The 21371-nt window shown below is 44.8% G+C and overlaps 1 protein-coding gene across 1 annotated transcript; it reads right to left on the bottom strand.

Annotated features, from left to right (window-relative positions):
• Nucleotides 1-3464: 3464 nt before the first annotated feature.
• LOC140207406 (NACHT, LRR and PYD domains-containing protein 3-like) lies at nt 3465-19540 on the bottom strand. The gene is given in 10 exon segments (XM_072275934.1): nt 3465-3569; nt 3733-3900; nt 4054-4224; nt 4380-4466; nt 5903-7057; nt 7059-7668; nt 15703-15768; nt 15868-16039; nt 18658-18824; nt 19537-19540. Coding segments are annotated over 10 exon segments (2688 nt in total). The 3' UTR covers nt 3465-3481.
• Between the last annotated feature and the right edge of the window lie 1831 nt (nt 19541-21371).

Genomic DNA, 21371 nt, shown 5'->3' on the forward strand with positions numbered 1-21371 from the left:
TTTTCATGCACAACAATCGCTCTAGTTGAGAGAGGATGGTCCAAAAATAAAGTTGTACAAGGCAGTATGAATGTTCAGGAATGTAAGGAGCTGGGGAGAGTGGATGACTCAGATCAGTACATTACAGACACACCCCTCCCCACTGTCACTAGTTTCTACATGAGGTGCTACTCAAGAAGGCAACGTCTATCATCAAACATCAAGACCATGCCATCTTTTCACAGATACTATCAGGCAGAAGGTATGTAACCCTGAAGTCCTCACAAGGGTAGGTTTCACACAGTGAACAATAGAGCACTGGTGATTGTGGTAGAGCAAAATAATCTGGGAATACAACGGCAGATGGGCCTTCATAAATCAAAGTATTGTTATGTTGAAGTTGTGTAAGCCTGGCTTATAGTATTGTGTGCAACTTTGATCACCTGACCTGTAGGAGAGATGTAAGCAAGGTTGAAAGAGTACGGAGACAATCTGCAGGGCTGTTGCTGGATCTGGAGGATCTAAATTAGAAAGAAAGATTGACTAGGTTAGGACTTTATTCCTTGGGACGTAGAAGATTGAGAGGAGACCTGATACAGGTATACAGCATTATGAGAGGTATAGATAGCATAAATACCGGCAGGCTTCTTTCACTGAGGCTGGGTGAGATTACAATTGAGGTCTTAGGTTAATGGTGAGTGGTGAAAATGTCCAGGGGAACACGAGGGAAACTTTCTTCACTCAGAGGGTTGCATGCGTGTGGAATAAGCTGCCAGCATAAGTGGTGCATATGAACCCGATTCAAAGTTTAAGAGAAGTTCGAATTAGTACACAGATGGTATCTGTATGGATGGCTATGGTCCCAGTACAGGTTGATGGCAGTGGGCACTTTAAGTGGTTCAGCATGGACTCAATGGGGCGAACAGCCTGTTTCTGTGCTATACTTTCCTGTGACTCTATGTCCTATCTATCACCTCCTCAGCCTCCTGGAAGTCCTATTCTCAATTATTGACGAAATGAAATAACATACTAATCTGAATTATACTCCATCTGCCATTCATTTGATCACATCAAGAGATGATCAAGATCTCTCTGCAAGTCCCGATACCATGTTCACTGTTTTCCACATCACCTATTTTAGTGATGCATACATCTCAGCCAGTTCTCTCCCATTTCCCTCCATTCCAACAGTGCTGTTGGCCTGGAGATTTCTCAATACATTTTGAGATATTTAGCACCTCCTCTGCTATGATGTAGACTATCACAAAACCATTTGCATTGACTATTTTAAGTTTTGCATCATTCTCTACAATGAAAAAAAAGCAGGATAAATATTGATTTAAGATCTTGCCCGTCTGCTGAGGCTCAATATAAAGAAGTTTACTTCCAGAAGTGATCAATTTTTGATCGCTTTTTGGTACATCACGTGGATGCTCTTCAACACTCGTTGTGCATTAAAGTTTAATTTGTCAGAGCCCACAGTCTTACTAATGTCCGGTGTGTCAGAGGAAGCTGATAGACTGTGATTGATCGACTCCCTGTATCAGAGACAGAGACAACATCAGGTGAGAAGCCACGTGAGAGCTTTGAGTAATAGTGACAGACAAGACTGAGGTGACAGAGGGAGTTGGGACTCGGGCGAGTGTATGCATTTCCTGTGCCCTTAGCCCCCACAGAGATAACAATGACTATAGCAGCCGTATTTGTCACATGTGCATTGACACATATAGGGAAACACGTTGTTTGCGTTGGAGAGGTGCCGTGGCAGTTCGCAAGTGTTGCCATGCATTCGGTGCCAACACAGCATATCCACAACTCAGTAACCCTACCTGTGCATCTTTGGAATGTGGGAGGAAACCGGGGCAGCCAGAGGAAGCTCCCACAGCGAAAGCGTGCAGGCTCCTTTCGGACAGTGGCCGGAATTGAAACACAATCTTAAAGCTTATGCTAACCACTATTCCACCATGTCATTCTGTTATCCTTAACTTAAATACTCCAACACTGGCCACTAATATCTCCCACTCAAGATTGACCTCCAAAGTCCTCTCCACTTATTTACACTCTTACTGCTGTGCTCAGTGATTCTAACCAGACAGAGAGAGTCTCCCTGAGAGTTTGAGGGAGCAGGCATGGTGTTTGCCAAGTTACACTGTTTCATTTACTGATTCCCAAAAATGATTCCGGAATGGAAAGGCTTGTCATAGGAGGAGGTTTTGGTGCTTTGGGAAGCTAATCACTGGAATTTAAAAGGATGATTGGGATCTTCAATGAAACCTATCGAATGTTGAACGGCTTTGATAGAGTGGATGTAGAGAGGATGTTTCTCATGATATGGAGGTGGATGGAAGAGGTCTGAGACCAGAAAACACAGCCTCCTAATAGAGGGGGCTGAAGGAGGTCAACTTAGAACGATGAGGAGGAATATGTTTACTCAGAACGTGGAGAATATGTGAAATTCTTTGCCACAGATGTCTAAGGAGGACAGGTGATCTGTTATATTTAAGGCAGAGGTTGACAGAATCTTGATTAGTCAGAGCATGAAAGGATATGGTGATAAGACAGGAGATTGTGGTGAGAGGGAAATCTCTCTTTCCTGATGCAATTTTTGAGGAAATAACAGCAAATACAGACAAAGGAGAGTTAATGGATATTGTTTATTTGGATTTTCAGAAGGCATTTGATAAGGTGCTGCACATAAGGCTGCTGAATAAGATAAATGCTCGTGGTATTACAAGAAAGGTGGAGAGCTTAACAAAGTGTGGTCGCACCCAGAGTAATGCATTTACTCTGGTGGCCCCACTAGAGGAAGGATGTCGAGTCTTTGTAGAGGCTGCTGAAAATATTAACCAGGGTGCTACCTGGATTAGAGAGCATGCGCGACGACTGGAGTTTAGACGAACAGCGACTGTTTTTATTTACTAGAGCGGAGGAGGCTGAGAGTAGATCTGATTGATGTTTCTAAGTTTATGAGCGGCACAGATATACAAGACAGACAGTATCTTTTCTTCAGGGTTGAAATTTCCAGTAGAAGGGGCCATGAATTTAAGATCAGATGGGGATAATTCTAAAGGACATGTGAGGTACAGTTTGTTTTTCAATTTGAGGTTGTGGGTATTTGTCAATTTAACATTATTATTTCGGCCACACTGCGGAATGTACCGTCCTCAGCAAAGTGGGCAAAAGGATTCACTCCCCGGATTACCCCATCCCGGGACTGGTGACCCATGAGCACTGCCTCCGGGCTCTTACTGTCTGTGTAATTACCCAGGGCATCACTTGGGGGCGCTCTCCGGACTGAACATACATCGGAGGCAGTTCCGCTGATCCGGAGGTGGAATTACGTCTCTGGAACTGACTCTGACGTCACAGTGCGCGCTGCTGGAGACGGGGTCCGTCAGAAACTTTGGGAATTAAATCTGTCACAGTCCATTAAAGGCGCGGGGGAGGGGGTGGGCGGAGAGTCTGTCAAACTGTGGGTGGGGATGTGCACACATTCAGATGTTCACAGTATCAGACTCAGTCCGGATCTGAGTTCCTGCAGAGACTTCAGTTCCTCTTCCCCGGTCCAACTGATCCGATTGTCCCACAGCCTGAAACAGATGGAAGAGTGAAGAGGAAATAACAAATTACACAACAGTGTCAGCAACAGAGGACTAGGGTTAATGTTTCAACAACATTCACAGACAAACACAAGCGGAAACCCGGCGGATCCGCTGATATTTTATGACATTGAATATGAACACAATCACTCACCAGATCCGCTCCAGATTCGGGAGGGCCAGTATGAGGCGGCGAAGAGCGGGGACAGATTGGTCTGTGAGCGAGTTTGATCCCAGATCCAGCTCTGCCAGTGATTGGGTTGCACTGAGAGCGGAGACGAGATCATCGACACCAGCATCAGTGAGACCGACCTTGTACAACCTGGAGATGAGGGAGTGAGGGTGAAGGACACCGAGAGACAGTGGACGCTATGAATCTCGAATGTTGACCAATTAGACAATTACTGATCACATTAATGTTCAGCGTCAGACACCCAGTGACTGTAAAGACAATCTCCCACAGTCTTACACTTACCACAGTTTCTGCATTTTACACTCCGAGTTCGTCAGAGCCTCAGACACCAGTTTCACCCCTGAATCTCCTAGTTCATTTTCATTCAGGTTCAGCTTCGTCAGTGAAGGGTTTGTGCTGAGAGCGGAGGCAAGATGCTTGGCACCAGAATCTGTGAGACCGACATTGCTCAGCCTGTGGATGAAAGGGAGAGTGTGGGTAAAGGCCACAGAGAGACAGGAGACGGTAGAAATTCCCAGTGTTTATCAGTAATACAATTACTGATCACCTTAATGTTCAGTGTCAGATACCCAGTGACTATAACCGCAATATCCCTTTCTGACACTTACCATAGTGTCTGTATTTTACACTCTCGATTCCTCAGAGCTGCAGACAGCAGTTTCACTCCTGAATCTCCCAGTTTATTCATCCCAAGCCTAAACACAAACAGACAAATTGATGAACAAATTGATTCAGACAGTGGTTCTGAGGGAATTCCTCTCACCCGGTATTTCAGGAAACATTAAACCCTTCAGTAAATCACTGACCAATTCACATGACTGTCAATGTCCCTCACTGCCCAGCTCCGAATGTTAGTAATTTAGCCTGTCGGTGTGACTCTGTAAACTTTCTATATTCTGTCTCAGTCCCCGACGTTTGGAAAAAAATCCTGACGAGATGGTAGAAAGCTGCAGCGTTGAAGGGCTGGAAAAAGTCCCACAGGGAGGAAGAGTTGTGGATGAGAACGTGTCCATGGGAGATGGTGGAAGAAAAGCCCGCCAGGGCAAAAGGGATAGGCAGAGTAATCCCACAGGAGGAAGGGAGATGGGGAATAGAGATACCACGGGAAGGAAGGGGAATAGAGAAGAAAGATGCCACAGAAGGAAGGGAGATGGGAAAGAAATATCCCCACAGGACGAGGGGGGTGGAGAAGAGGGATTCCATGGGAGGACGGGAAATGGAGAAAAGAAATCCCACAGGAGGAAGGGGGATGTGGAAGACAGATGCCACAGGAGGAAGGGGGATGGAGTGGATAATTACCACAGGAGGAAGGAGAATGGAGAAGAGAGATCCCACAGGAGGAAAAATGTATGCAGAGGATAGATCCCAGAGGAGGAAGTGGGATAGGGAAGCGAGATCCCACAATGAAGGAAGATAGGTAAAGAGCCATCCCACAAGACAAAGAGGATATGGCAAAGACAGATCCCATAGGAGGAAAGGGAATGGGGAAGAGAGATCCCATAGGAGGAAAGGGGGATGAAGAAGAGAGATCCCATAGGAGGAAGGCAGATGGGGAAGCAAGATTCCACAACAGGATGTGATGCAGACGTAGATCGCACGGGGAGGGTTGGTCAGAATTGAACCCCACAATTGGAAGAGGTGATGCCCACATGAGTGTTGGGTATCTGGCAGTGAACAAAGTCACACTGTTGGAGTGATCGTGATAGTCACACGCGGGGAGAGGGGTTGGGAAGGATAATCTCGGGTATTTCTCTCCCTCTCACTGGGACATTCCTCTGATCCTCTCTTCTACTTCATCGGGAAGAGGGTGCGCAGATCCGTCATACCTGCTGCAGTCAGTGTCGGTGTCGATGTCAGTAACAGTGAGAAGGAACATTGTCAATTGACGTGTCACATGCAGCGAGAAACACGGCCATTCATGTGATTTACTACCATTAAACCAACGGCCATTGTTCGCTCATCTGAAGTCTCCAACATCTCTATACACGAAACCATAGGGCACTCCCGTTCTTGATTTACTGACCGATTGTCTATTAATTTGTCACAAAAACTCATAATCTGCTTTACCTTTACATTAAAACAAAATAATGAAATACTTTCACAGATCAGACTGAGAAATAAGTGAAGTTACCCCAACTCCTGGCATTTGTGCAGCCCAGGTACCAGCCGCTGGATTCCTTCACACTGAATGTGGCAGCCAACTAGGTCGATATGTTTTATTGTATCACAGAGTCCGATGACATGAGACAGGACCGCACAGTCAATCGGGGTCAGTGTCATTCTACTGAATGAAAGTGTTTCCACAGATTCCAGTGCGGCCTGAGCCAGCCCACAATTCTGAGACTCAAACAGGTAGTGCAGTGTGTTCAGGAGGCTCCTTTTACCAGCTTCACTCCTCGTGTTTCCACTCTGGCGTTTAACCTCCTCCCTCACCCAGTCAATCACCCGGCAGGTTGTTTGACGGGGAAATGGTCCCAGAAACTCCTCCAGGCCCCGAGCTGTCATTGGAGAGGAGAGGCCAGCAACAAAACGGAGAAACACCTCAAATCGGCCATCTGTTATGTTGTGGGCTTCAGTGAGGAATTTCAGGATATCCCCGGGATGCGGATTCAGGAACTGTGCGAGTGCCGCTACAAACTCCTGGATGGTGAGGTGTGGGAATGTGTACACCACACATCGGGGAGAATCCTCTCTCTCCAAAAGCTCCATTAAGAACCCAGACAAGAACTGGGAAGGCTTCAGATTGTAGTTGATTAAATCTCCATTTGTAAATACAATCTTCTTGTCAAACACACCTCTGAAGGCCATCTGACCAACCCTGAGTAACACGTCACGGGGGTTCTCAATCTCACGGCCGTGGTTTTTCAGGATGTTGTAAATATAGTAGGAATAGAGTTGGGTTATGGTCTTGGGAACTCGCTGGGGGTCCCTGTCTCTTTTTGCGAAGAAGGGTCCCAGTGCCAGAGCGAGGATCCAGCAGTAGGAGGGATTGTAGCTCATGGTGTACAGGATCTCGTTCTCCTCCACATGTTTGAAAACAGCTTCTGCTACCGTCTTATCTTCAAAATGCCTCATGAGATATCCCTTCCGTTCTTCATCGACAAATTCCAGGATTTCAGCCCAGACATTGATTTCTGCCTTTTCTAATAAATGTAACACAGTGGGGCGGGTGGTCACCAGTACTGAACACCCTGGCAGCAGCTTGTGCTGGATTAAACTGTACTCAATATCCGACACTTCACACCACCACTCGGGATCTGGGCACTTGTGCTGAGGTTCTGTATCTCCGACTGTCAGCAAAATCAATTTTATGTTTGAATTCATCCAAGCCATCGAATATAAACAGCAATCCCTCTGGGTTTTTCCAAACCTCTCTCAGGAAATTCCCAAAGTAAGGATACTGATCCAAAATCAGTTCCCTCAGGTTTATTCTGCAGTTAATGGAGTTTAAATCCCTGAATTTGAAACTGAAGACAAACTGGAATTGTTGGTATATTTTCCCCGTGGCCCAGTCATAAACAATCTTTTGCACCATTGTTGTTTTCCCTATCCCCGGGACTCCAGCCAATGCTGCCGAACTCCCAGATTTGCATTTACTTTGGGAAAAGCTGCTCTGGAACAACTGATCAGTCCGGAGTTTTTCCAGCTCTCTGCGGAGATGTTGTTTTCTCCACTCCTCGTGGTCTCTGCCTCTCGCCAGCAGCTCGTGTTCCACCAGTCTCCGATCACGAATAGTAGAAATGACCGTGATCTCAGCGTATCGATCAACCAGCTGGAAAACATTCACCTTCTCCGTCATCAGGATCGTGTTCACGCTCAGTGTTTCGGTTTGTGCCCGCAGAGTCTCCTTGTGTTTCTGTTGAACATCTTCCATGGGAACAGAGAAAGAGTCAAAATGTTAGACGCCTCAACTCAGAATTTAGTAAACAACAAATAGTGCAGCACAAAGCTCTTGTATCAATTTAATTTATCAGAATATGTTTATACACTAAAGTAAATTTGGTTGCAGTGAATCAGAATTGTGACGAAAAACCAAGTTATCAGAAGATTGATGCTGATGAGAGAGATAAGGGGAACAATGGAGAAACATTCAAAATGCTAATAAGAGAGAAGAGCGAGATTAACGAGAAAGAAAGACATTTCAGATATTGACAGATCGATTGCTTTGAACCTGAACTGTTTGAAGTTTAATGGACAGGCGATACCCCAGCAGGGGGATAAAAAGAACAGGTTCGCTAAGGCACGACACACACCACGAGATCACGAGATAACGAGACCCTGGAAGAGCGGTGTGCCCCCACAAGTTGGTTAAAGTTGGAGGTCTGGTTCGAGGGAACCGACCATAGACTGACAGGGTGAAAAGGAACGATCGGCGGGAACCTGGTGTGTGTGTCCGCCCTTGCCTGGGTGCCGGGTTCACCGCGGAAGAACGGTCGTATCCAGAACGGAGGGATCACAGTCGGTGACCACAGAAGACATAAAAGGGTTCGCCCGAAAGCTAACTGCGAAGAACATCAAAGATCTGTTTGAATCAAAATTTGCATTCTCTCTCTCTCTCCAACGGCACAACAGCGATTACTGCAAACTGTACTAAGCTGAACTGAACTCTGCGTCACTTGAGACTGATCATTTTACCCCTAGACTGCGATAGAACTTGGCTGATTCCTGTTACCCTAGTTCTGTGTACACGTGTGTATTATCATTGCTAACCTGTTTCATTTACATCCTTACGATTAGAGTACTGTGTTACTTATTTCTTTAATAAAACTTTATTAATTTCTGTTAAACCAGACTCCAACTAAGTGGTCCATTTCTGCTGGTTTGGCAACCCAGTTACGGGGTACGTAACAGAATAAAACAAAAGAAACCTACTGCATGTCGATCAGCAATGTTGTAGGGGTGGTGGGGGTCAGCTGTCAAGGTCTCGCAAAGCTGACTCAGACAATCAGCGTTTCTAATCAAACATAAATAATTTATTCACCCTACTATACCACGGATGCTGGACAACTCACCGAGATCATCCAGAAGAATGTCCGGGCCTGCAGATCTGCAGTCTCATGTCCACTAAACAGTATGCACGGGAAATACTCAGCAGGACAGGGAGAATAAAAACATAGAAACATAGAAAACCTAGAGAACAATACAGACTCTTCAGCCAACAATTCTGTGCCGAACATGTCACTACCTTAGAATTACCTAGGCTTTATCCATAGCCCTCTACTTTTCTCAGCTCCATGTAGCCATCCAGGAGTTTCTCAGAAGACCCTACTGTTTCCGCTTCCACTAACATCGCCGGCAGCCCATTCCACGCACTCACCACTCTCTGCGAAAGAAAACTTACCCCTGACATCTCCTCTGTACCTACTTCCAAGCGCCTTAAAACTATGTGCTCTCGTGCTAGCCATTTCAGCCCGGGGGAAAAGCCTTTGACTATCCACTCGATCAATGCCTCTCATTATCTTGTACACCTCTATCAGGTCACTTCTCATCCTCCGTCGCTCCAAGGAAACAAGTCCGAGCACACTCATACTGTAAGGCATTCTACCCAATCTAGGAAACATCTTTGTAAATCTCCTCTGCACCTTTTCTATGGTTTCCACGTCCTTCGTGTACTGAGGCGACCAGAATTGAGTACAGTACTCCAAGTGGGCTCTTACCACTGTCTTGTATAGCTGTAATATTACATCTTGGTTCTTAAACTCAATCCCACGACTGATGAAGGCCAATGCACCATATGCCTTCTTAACCACAGAGTCAACTTACGTTGCAGCTTTGAATGTCCTATGAACTCGGACCCCAAGATCCCTCTGATCCTCCACACTTCCAAGAATCTTACCATTAATTCTATATTCTGCCATCATATTTGCCCTAACAAAATAAACCATCTCACACTTATCTGGGTTAAACTCCATTTGCCACTTCTCAGCCCAGTTTTGCATCCCATCAATGTCTCGTTGTAATCTCTGACAGCCCTTCACACTATTCACTACACTCTCAAGCTTCGTGTCATCAGCAGATTTATTAAACCATCCCTCTACTTCCTCATCCAGATCATTTATAAAAATCACGAACAGTAGGGATCCCACAACCGATCCCCAAGGCACACCACTGCTCTGGAGAAAGGGAGAGAGTGGATGCTACAGATGTATTATTCAAATTGAACTAAAATTTTGAAAAGCAGGATTATTTCCAATCCCGGTAGCATCTGGTAAAACTCTCCTGCGCCCTCTCCGAGTTCTCCAGATCCTTCCTGTAATGGACCGACAGAATTGAACCAATTCTCCAAGTGCAGCCAAACCAAAGTTTTATACATCTGTAACCTAAAGCTTCGATAGACTTAGTGCTCCGTACAATGAAGTGAACTATGTGATCGCATCTTCTTCATTTACCTGTGTTGTCACACCTAGCGAGCTACGGACATTGACAACAAACTCCCTCTGCACCTCAATGATGTTAGCGTCTGCCAGCTACTTTAAACATCCCCCATACCTTCACACTTTTCTGGATTAAACTCCATCTGCTATTTGCCCACCCGCCTCTGCAACTGATCTATACCCCACTCAACGGCTGTGAAGGCGGATGAAGGCTGCAACAAATCCGCCAGCTCCAATTGTCGTGGTTTCCATGCCATTGGAATCAGTTGGTTGATTTGTGAAGTATTGTGTGCTTCTTGGAGTGCAACATCAAGTATTCGTTAAACAAATTCACGCACAGGCGTCTTCGCTCTGTGGACCACTTCTTCAGAATGAAGACCATCATCCTCGACCTCGAGGGATAGCCACGACGATACCCCACTGGACTCTTTGAGACATTTCTTCCCTCTCCATTACTCATTGTCTCACCTCAGCTTCAGAAACCATATATTTCATTTGCAGACTAAATTCACAACATTTCCCGTCACCGTCACGGGACGGTGACAAACTATGCTCTAATCCTCTTTGGAACATGCCGGTTCGAAATTCTGATCAGCTGATATATATCGACTCTCACCAGACGGAGATTTGCCCTGTAACAGTTGCTCCTCACCTGACTTCTACCATTTAATCTGCCTTCCCCAATTTAACATCCCCACCCTGTGTATCACCTAAGCTGCAGACCTCTCTTTATTCATAACCATCTCAGAACTTGAGTTGTGTTCATTGTTCCCGAAACCTCTCCCACTGAAACCCGAGCCCGTCCGGAAATAAGGGATAGCCGATGTCAATGTAGGACCTGGTCTGGATGAGGTGTGGGAAAGTTACTTGCAGTGAAAGTACACCTGAAGAATGTGAAACCTCACCGTATGTCAGGATCCTGACAGGAGTGTGCGGGACCTCAGAGTGTTCCGGAGCCTTGTAAAGTAGTTAAAGGGTTTCACATTGTGTGACGGCTCTTGCAGGAGTGTATGGCATCTCGCAGCGTGTAGGTAGACGGCAACAGGCTTGTGGAGTCTCGCAGCGTGTCAGCCCCTGCCAGGGGTGTGTGGTGTCTAGCGGTGTGTCAGTACCCTGCCAGAGATGTGCAGGGTTTCACAGCGCATTAGGATCCTGCCAGGGGTGTGTGGTGTCTAGCGGTGTGTCAGTACCCTGCCAGAGATGTGCAAGGTTTCACAGCGCATTAGGATCCTGCCAGGGGTGTGTGGGGTTTCCAAATAACAGGTATACTCTACATAGGGGTTTATTGTGTAACGGATCTTGAAAACCACATTTTAGTCTTCACCATGTATCTGGGGCCAGCAAATACTGTTTATATCATCTTCTTAGAGAGTTGAGAGTTCTGAGGAAAACAGCGGTGATCTGGCGCTAAACGATGCAGGCATGTTTTCTCAGTAGCCATTCATTCAACGTATTCGAGTGAGACAGGGAACGTAGGAAAGCATGGATTGTATAAACAGTTACATTAGAGAATGGCAAACTAGTAGAGAAGTTGTTCTTCAAAGATCCAGGGGAGTATCTATTGCATGTTCAGAAGTGGTTACCTACAGTGCCAGGATTTAGGTGTTTCAGAAAGAACAGGGAGGAAGACAAAAGGGGTGGGTGTGGCACTGCTGATCAGAGATAATGTCACGGTTGCAGGAAAGGAGGAAGTTATGGAGGGATTGCATACTGAGTCTCTGTGGGTGGAAGTTATAAACAGGAAGAGGTCAATAACTCTACTGGGCGTTTTTTTATCGACCACCCAATAGTAACATGGACATCGAGCAGCAGCTGGGGAGACAGATTCTGGAAAGATGCAAGAATAACCGGGTTGGCGTGGCGGGAGGTTTTAATTTCCAAAATATTGATTGCAATCATCCTAGAGCAAGGGCTTCAGATGAGGTGGAGTTTGTTAGGTGTGTTCAGGAAGGTTTCCTGATATAATATGTAGATAAGCCTACAAGAAGAGAAGCTGTACTTGATCTGGTATTGGGAAATGAACCTGGTCAAGTGTCAGATCTCTCAGTGGAATAGCATTTTGGAGATAGTTATCACAATTCTGTCTCCTTTACCATAGCATTAGAGCGGGGTAGGAACAGACAAGTTAGGAGTGAGGAGAAATATGAAGTAATTGGGCAGGAACTTGGAATCATAAATTGGGAACAGATGTTCTCAGGGAAATGTATGGCAGAAATGTGGCAAACGTTCAGGGGATATTTGCGTGGCATTCTGCATAGGTGCGTAGGGTACAGGAACCGTGGTGTACAAAAGCTGTTGAAAATCTCGTCAAGAAGAAAAGAAAAGCTTACGAAAGGTTCAAAAATCTAGGCAATGCTAGAGACCTAGAAGATTATAAGGCTAGCAGGAAGGCGCTTAAGGATGAAATTAGGAGAGCCAGAAGGGGCCATGAGAAGGCCTTGGCGGGAAAGATTAAGGAAACCACCCAAGGCATTCTACAAGTATGTGAACAGCAAGATGATAAGAGAGAATAGGACCAATCAAGTGTGACAGTGGAAAACTGAGTATGGAACCGGAATAGATAGCAGAGGTTCCTCGTAAGTACTTTGCTTCAGTATTCACTACGGAAAAGGATCTTGGCGAGCATACAGACATGAAGAAAGAGGACGTGCTGGAGCTTTTGGATAAGTCTCCGGGACCAGACGAGATGCACCCCAGGTTACTACGGGAGGCAACGGAGCAGATTGATGAGCCTCTGGCAACTATCAACGCATCATCAATCGGGACAGGAGAGGTTCCAGTGGGTTGTAGGTTTGTAGATGTTGTTCCCTTATTCAAGAAAGGGAGTAGAGATTGCACCGGAAATTATAGACCAGTGAATCTTACTTCAGGAGTTGGTAGACCGATGGAAAAGACACTGAGAGGCAGGATTTATGAACATTCGGAGAGGCATAATATGATTAGGAATAGTGAGCATTGTTTTATCAAAGGCATGTCGTGCCTTACGAGCCTGATTGATTTTTTTTGAGGATGTGACTAAACACATTGATGAAGGTAGAGCAGTAGATGTACAGTATAATGGATTTTAGCAAGGCATTTGACATGGTACCCTATGCAAGGCTTATTGAGAAAGTACGAATTCATACGATCCAAGGGGGCATTGCTTTGTGGATGTAGAACTGGCTTGCTCACAGAAGGCAAAGTGTGGTTGTAGGTGGTTCATATTCTGCATGGAGGTCGATGACTCAGGGATCTGTTCGGGGTCCCTTTCACTTCGTGATTTTTATCATTGACCTGGATGAGGAAGTGGAGTAATGGATTAATATATTTGCTGATGACACAAAGCTTGGGAGAGTTGTGGATAGTGTGGAGGGCTGTCAGAGGTTACAGCGGGACATCAATAGGATGCAAAATTGGGCGGAGGGATGGCAGATGGAGTTTAACCCAGCTAAGCGTGAGGTGGTTTATATTGGTAGGTCAAATATGATGGCAAAATATAATATCAATGGTAAGCCTTTTGGCAGTGTGGAGGATCGGAGGGATCATGGGGTCCGAGTCCACAGTACACTCAAAGCTGCTGCGCAGGTTGACTCTGTAATTAAGAAGGTATACGGTGCATTGGCCTTCATCAACCGTGGGACTGAGTTTAAGAATCAAGATGTAATGTTACGGCTACATAGGACTCTGGTCAGACCCCACCTGGAATACTGTGCTCGGTTCTGGTCACCTCAGTACAGGAAGAATATGGAAAATATAGAAAGGGTGCAGAGGGGATTTACAAGGATATTGCCTGGATTAGGGAGCATGCATTTTGAGAAGAGGTTGAGTGAACTCGGCCTTTTCTCTCTGGAGGATGAGAAGTGACCTGACAGAGGTGTACAAAATAATGAGAGGCACTGATCGTGTGGATAGTCAGAGGCTTTTTCCCAGGGCTGAAATGGCTAGCATGAGAGGACATAGTTTTAAGGTGCTTGGAAGTAGGTAAAAAGGAGATGTCAGGGGTAAGTTTTTTTACGCAGAGAGTGGTCAGTGTTTGGAATGGTCTGCCGGTGGTGGGAACGGGTACGATAGCGTCTTTAAAGAGACTCCTGGATAGGTACATAGAGCTTCGAAAAATAGAGGGCTATGTGTAAACATAGATAATTTCTGAAGTAACTGACATTACTCAATGTTAGGCGCAGAATTGAGGGCCGATGGGCCTGCATTGTGTTGTAGGTTTTCTATGTATCTATATTTCTAAGTCAGTGTGAGAATTCTACAGCTGTATCTGTTCCCTTGGCAAGCAGCATGAAGAACATTGAAGAATAATTTTGCAGGCAATTTGTAGAGATATACTAAGTCAGTGGTGCAAGGAAACTGAGGGGCTTTGGTGGCAGAATATGGACCGAAACAGTAATTACGGAAGTGACAGAGACTGAGAGGTCTTTCTAAAGTTCCTAATTAGCCTATCTCAGGTCCTATAATAACAATAACATATTTGGAATTTGTTCTTGGAAATGAGAGACGCTGAACCAGGACACTGGCAGGGATTCCTCATGTTTCTGATGAAGACTTTCGAATACTGAGATACAACATTGGCTACTGTAAGATTAATAACTGTTGCAATATCTGTCTTTCCTTCGCCCTCTCCTCTGTTAGATGTGCAGTTGGATGATACAACACTGTCTGTGAATATGAAGCTTTTCGGACTCTGAGCACTTGCACTGCCCAGGGCTCCATTTTCACAGACACAATGTGCTTATGGATGAAGTGAGCTTCTCATCAGTCTGGAGCATGTAATTTATCTCAACATTTTTTTTTATCGATTTCTTCAGTTCTTCTCAGCTTCCTCGCCGCATTAACACAACACTGGGTTTCTCTGACCTAATTGACAGCTCTTACCCGTCCACAGTTTCCATCACACACCACAGGCAGACATAAATTTCAGTTCTGTGGATTTTGCAACCCCCACTGCCCACCCCCCCACCCTCCCCTCACCTCCACTGTCTCCTGATGGACTTCCCATTGTTTGCATTAAGAGAGTGCAGATATAAACAGACTGGGTTACAGTTGCTTTTTTGGGATTGGACAGGTTAGTTGGAATATGACCTGGTTTTCTATTTAAAGGGAAGCTGTTGCTGGTATTCTGTGACTAGAACTTCAATTGATGTCCAACTCGAAGAACTGATTATCTGCGGGGACTGATGGAGTTTAGAGAATTGAATTAGGATGAGGGATGTTCGGCAGTGGGGAAGGGGGAGAGAAGCAGGTAGGGTGAGGTTTCGACCTTTTGGGGTGTAGAGGTTTCCCAGATTTCCCCTCCACCGGATTGCTCCTTCGTATGCTCTGACCCCGGTGGAAGCAGCTGTAGTTCCACACACCAGAGAGGAGTCACCCCTTTCCTCAAGTCCTGACTCTCAGCCTCGTTCCTCATTATGTCCTCTGAAAACTCTTCCTCCAGGAGACGATGTTTCTATGTGCCTTAGTATGTACTGTGTCACAGTGACAACATTTACCTGGTCAAACCACCGTGACTCATCAACATGACCGTTCTGCGCAAGTGTCAGCGGTTGGTGGAAGCAGCATTTTCTTCACCAACCTTTCAGCTCACTGGGGATCTCCCGTAAACCTTGAGCGGGGTCTGATCGCTCGTACGGTGCACAACCTGTTTAATTTTAAACAGTTTGGTGAAATCAGATGTGTTGAATTATAAAGTGTGCATTGTTTGAATCCGAATTGACATTAATCTCTACTATTATCTCACCATATTCCTGTATTTCTTTAAGTATTTTGTCCAACTTTGGGACGCCATTCCGCATTTTCACAAACGATTCCCACATCACCCTCCGGGCGCGGGAGCCTCTCTCAATCACCAGGCTCAAGAGGAGTTTAGAACCATCCGCCAACTCTCCCTTATCAGCGAGATCAGAGATTTTCTGTGAGGTGCAGAAATGAACATATTGGGGACTGCCAGATTCACAGAGAATGCGAAGTAAGCGATGTACCCTTTATCGGGATCACACGGCCAGATGCCGATCCTCTCTGGAGATGGGCTGTACATTCAGAGCAGAGAACAGAGAGGGGCATTCACCGTGAACCTGGCCCACCAGTCAATGAGATCCTGGCTGGTCTGTGACCACTTTGTTACAATGATTCCAACCCATAAATAATTCCTCATCAGATTTGACAGTGTCAATAAGAAATCATAAAATATGATTTATCATAAAGCAGATGAACAAAGAAGTCAAGAAGCTTTTTTTATAACACGTGTTCAGTCTCAGAGAAGTTACAGAAAAGATGATGCGATTAATCTTCTCAGTCTGCCAGTATCCAACATGACGGCGACTGGCACCCACTGTATTTCCATTTTCTTTTCTGGTGGCGTTTCTTCAGTGATTACATCACAACATCACAACATGGTAGTGTACCACGCAAGACACAGTTTGCAGTTACAAATTATAACACAAGCACCTCCACCCAAAAGAGAACACTGTCGAGCTCCTGTGACATCCACAGATGATGCCCAGGTTTTCACTGAAATCCTACGGTCACGCTCTGCAATCGTCCTAAACCGAAATACCGTATCATATTTCTATTTAATGTCCATTATGTTAAGCCTATACAACAGTTACCCGCTTCCCTCGCTGTGAAAATGAGCAATCACCCACCAGCCCGGGGGATATTTTCACCCCTTTTCTGTCATTGGTGCAGATTCATAATTTTGTGATTGTACAGGGCATGCAAAATTTGGGCACCCCTGGTCAAAATTTCTGTTACTGTGAATCGTTAAGTGAGTAGAAAATGAACTGATCTCCAAAAGACATGACGTTAAAGATAAAACATTCTTTGCAACATTTTAAACAAGATTAGTGTATTATTTTTGTTTTGTACAATTTTAGGGTGAAAAAAAGGAAAGGAGCACCATGTGAAAGTTTGGGCACCCCAAGAGATTTGAGCTCTCAGATAACTTTTACCAACGTCTCATACCTTAATTAGCTTGTTAGGGCTATGGTTTGTTCACAATCATCGTTAGGAAAGGCCAGGTGATGCAAATTTCAGAGCTTTATAAATACCAGGAACCTTCAAACCTTCTCCCAACAATCAGCAGCCATGGGTTCCTCAAAGCAGCTGCCCAGCACTCTGAATATTAAAACAAATAATGCCCACAAAGCAGGAGAAGGCTATAAGAAGATAGCAAAGCGTTTTCAGGTAGCCATTTCCTCAGTTCATAATGAAATTAAGAAATGGCAGTTAACAGGAACGGTGGAGGTCAAGTTGAGGTCTGGAAGAAGACGAAGAAAGCTTTCGAGAGAACTGATCGTAGGATTGCTAGAAAGACAAATCAAAACCCCGTTTGACTGGAAAAGACCTTCAGGAAAATATTTCAGACTCTGGAGTGGTGGTGCACTGTTCTACTGTGCAGCGACACCTGCACAAATAATGACCTTCATGGAGGAGTCATCAGAAGAAAACCTTTTCTGCGTCATCACCACAAAATTCAGCGTCAGAAGTTTACAAAGGAACATCTAAGCAAGTCCTGATGAAGGGTCTCGGCCTGAAACGTCGACTGCACCTCTTCCTAGAGATGCTGCCTGGCCTGCTGCGTTCACCAGCAACTTTGATGTGTGTTGCTTAAATTTGCAGCATCTGCAGAATTCCTGTTGTTTATACCTAAACAAGCCTGGTGCATTTTGGAAACATGAAGTTAAAATAGAACTTTTTGGCCGCGATGAGCAAAGGTTATGTTTGGAGAAAAAAGGGTGCAGAATTTCATGAAAAGAACACCTCTCCAACTGTTAAGCACGGGGGTGGATCGATCATGCTTTGGGCTTGTGTTGCAGCCAATGGCACGGGGAACGTATCACTGGTAGAGGGAAGAATGAGTTCAATTAAATACCAGCAAAATTCTGGAAGCAAACATCACACCGTCTGTCTTCTACAACAGGATAATGATCCGAAACACACCTCAAAAATACAAAATGGACTACCTCAAGAGGCGCAACCTAAAGGTTTTGTCATGGCCCTCTCAGTCCCCCGACCTAAACGTCATTGAAAATCTGTCGATAGACCTCAGAAGAGCAGTGCACGCAAGACAGACCAAGAATCTCAGAAAACTAGAAGTCTTTTGCAAGGACGAATGGGCGAAAGTCCCCCAAACAGAAAGCGTTTACATTATGTGATATTTGCCAAAAGGGGTGTTACTGAGTACTGACCATGCAGGGTGCCCAAACTTTTGCTTGGGGCCCTTTTACTTTTTTGTCATTTTAAAACTGTAAAAGATAGAAATTTAAAAAAAAAAACACTTGCTTAAAATATTAAAGAAATGTGTCATCTTTAACTTTATGCCTTTTGGAAATCAGGTCATCTTTTACTCGCTTAACTATTCACGGTAACAGAAATTTTGACCAAGGGTGCCCAAACTTTTGCATGCAAACTTTTTGTATATTCAGTATTTATTTCCCAGTTGTTCATTTATCTGCTTTAATATCCGATGAGTCAGATTTTGGACACCTATGATGTGTGAACATTCAAACCCATTCTCTCGCTCACTTACCCGATGTTCCTCTTCACTGAACTGATTCTCGAACGTTAACGCCAGGCTCATTCCGTGCACCACTCCTTCCATCGCCTGCTCCAGCCTGTCCCGGTAGAAGTCAATCAACTGCAGAAGCGTGAAATCGTTCCAGTTTGCCAGGAGCTCGGTGATTACTGAGCTCGGACCTGTGGAGCGAAGCGAAGGAAACTAAAGACATTATCCAACCTTTATTGCTCAACACCTTTCCATCCAGAACCTAAGGTCGGTGCACCATGTTACCAAACACAATCAGAAATAGACACACACAGGTGTTACCATTTTGAAGCACAAATCAAGGAAGGACTTACACAGCGAAAGACATGGCACTGAGAAATATAGATCCAACTCCAAGGAATTTAATTAATTGATAGTGGCGTCACGTGGAGACAGGGTATTAAAGAGAGTCCCGGAACATTTAATTTTGTTAACCTAGCTACTGAGTAGAGAAATTGGAGCTGTATGAGTCGTTCGTGAGGTCTTGTTTGGAGTATTGCGTGCAGTTGCACCTTAGATCGACTTCAGTATATTTCAATTCTCATTAATCCCACCTGCATTTACCTACTTCTTGAGCTGAATGGTTTGAGGTGGTTAACATTACACAGGTCTGTGAAAGTGGAAGTTAAAACGAAGATTAGGAACAATATTCTGCTTAGCCTGACATCAGTGATGTGAACAATTCTCGGCCATTGTAGAAGCTGTATCAGGAGAAAATTCAAAAGGCCTAACGAATTCAACAACACTTTGTGAAACAGAAATCACACTGGCTGAACCCCTTGCAATACTTTTGAGGATGCAACTAGCAGAATATATAAGGAGAGACCAGCGAATGTAGAATATTAGGATTTTCAGTAAAATCACGCATTACAGATTATCAGGCAAGCGTAAACCACGAGGGGTTGCGGATAAAGTAATGATACAGACACGAATTTGTTGGTCGAATTACATAGATTAGGCATAAATTGATTGTTTTCCGAATGGCAAGGAGTGAGGAGTGGTACCACCGGAATCAATGCCAGGACCCGAGATATTCAGAAAGGCTATTTCCACGAGGGAAATAAATGAAACATCTCCATGTTTCTGAATGACCTAAATCTGGATGGAAGGCGAGAATCGAAGAGACAGGCTGCGACAGATTTAAATTTGTCCAGGAAGTTGAGAAATACCTGGCAGATACAGTACGAATAACAAATATACGACTGGCCACTTTGGTGGAAATGACAGGATGGCTGCGTACCCGGGTGTTTTTCTGATGTTGACGCCTCTGAGTCTCGACCCTCGCTGGCTCCATCAGCCATTGTGAAGACAGGTGTTAACAGATTCTAGTTCTCTGCAAGAAACAAAATCAAGAGTAGGGTCCGGTATTAATTTAGGTATAAAGGAGAAAGCTGATATCTGTACAGAACAACATACTGCCAAAAACATAGTCCTTTCCAATGAAATCATGATATGGCTTGATCCTTCTGCACACACCCAGACAACTTCTGGAAGATACTTTATGGCCGGATTACTGGATGAGATGCCCGTGCTTTTCCAGGCAATCCCGTGACATGAGCAAGAGTGAGATGTCACACCGGCTTGTCAAGTCAACAGAACGGCAATACAGGTTGGAGGTCCTGAGCAGGAAACACATACAGCTTGTGCCCTCCGACCACTAGTGGCGCTATGGTGATCAAAGGACATCTGGTACAGCAGCGAGTGCTCAAACACTTCTGCTGACCTTGGCACATCTATTCCTCACTTCGCCAAATTGTACACATTTCTCCATCACACCTGATTCTCAGAGTCTCCTTCCATTTTTTTTTAAATTACGAAGTATTGACGTCACTGGCAAGACTACATATCTTGTTTGAGGCAATGTGGAAAGCCAGTCCCGCGTACAGCATCACGACGTCTTGCCTTAAACCACTATATTTTCACATGCAGGTCTTCAGCGCCTAAGTTGCTGTCAAGATTTATTGGAGCCTATCAACTGGTTACCATTGGATCGTTACATCCAATACAGCAAGTTTTACAAAAAATCTTCAAAATAATTTTAAATGCTGGAATTATTCAATAAGACAGGCATTGTATATATTTTTTTCAGGTCGAGGGACCATAATCAGAATTGAGCCAGTCCACAGCTGTTCCCCAATCTGCTGAAAACTTCCAGTATACTCTGTTTGCGTTTCACATTTCCCTCACCGAAGATTTATTTTAATTATTTAATGGATAAGAATTTCCTCAATTGACTGTAAAAAAAATCCTGCAAAATTAAGCAAGACTATTGGAATACCATTCGATTTCCCTAATGCGACAATCTTCAATGTTTTATTAGATAGAGTACGAAACTGACAGCATGGAGCATAACCTCGATACGTCCCTTATCTCGCTTCATTGCGTCTGCACCCGAGATGACACTCTGACTGCCGAGTGGCAGTCACCGGACCTTGATAAAATCACTGACCTGGGGATCGGGACGACACGCGGTCTGGGGATAGGGGCGCCGTGCGGACTCGTTGCGGTGGTGTTGGTGTTGTGTGAATAACTCTCCTTGCAGCTCGCAGACAATCAAGGGAGACCCTCATCACAAACAACCGAACAGAGAAATAATACATTTAAGGCCACGTGATTTCTTAGTTACCCGGACAACAATTCGGCAATATCTGAAGTTTATTGAACAGTTGCGTGCAACTGTGAGATGACTGTATTTCATA

Source organism: Mobula birostris, chromosome 13, assembly GCF_030028105.1.
Source record: "Mobula birostris isolate sMobBir1 chromosome 13, sMobBir1.hap1, whole genome shotgun sequence".
Taxonomy (NCBI): Eukaryota; Metazoa; Chordata; class Chondrichthyes; order Myliobatiformes; family Myliobatidae; genus Mobula; species Mobula birostris.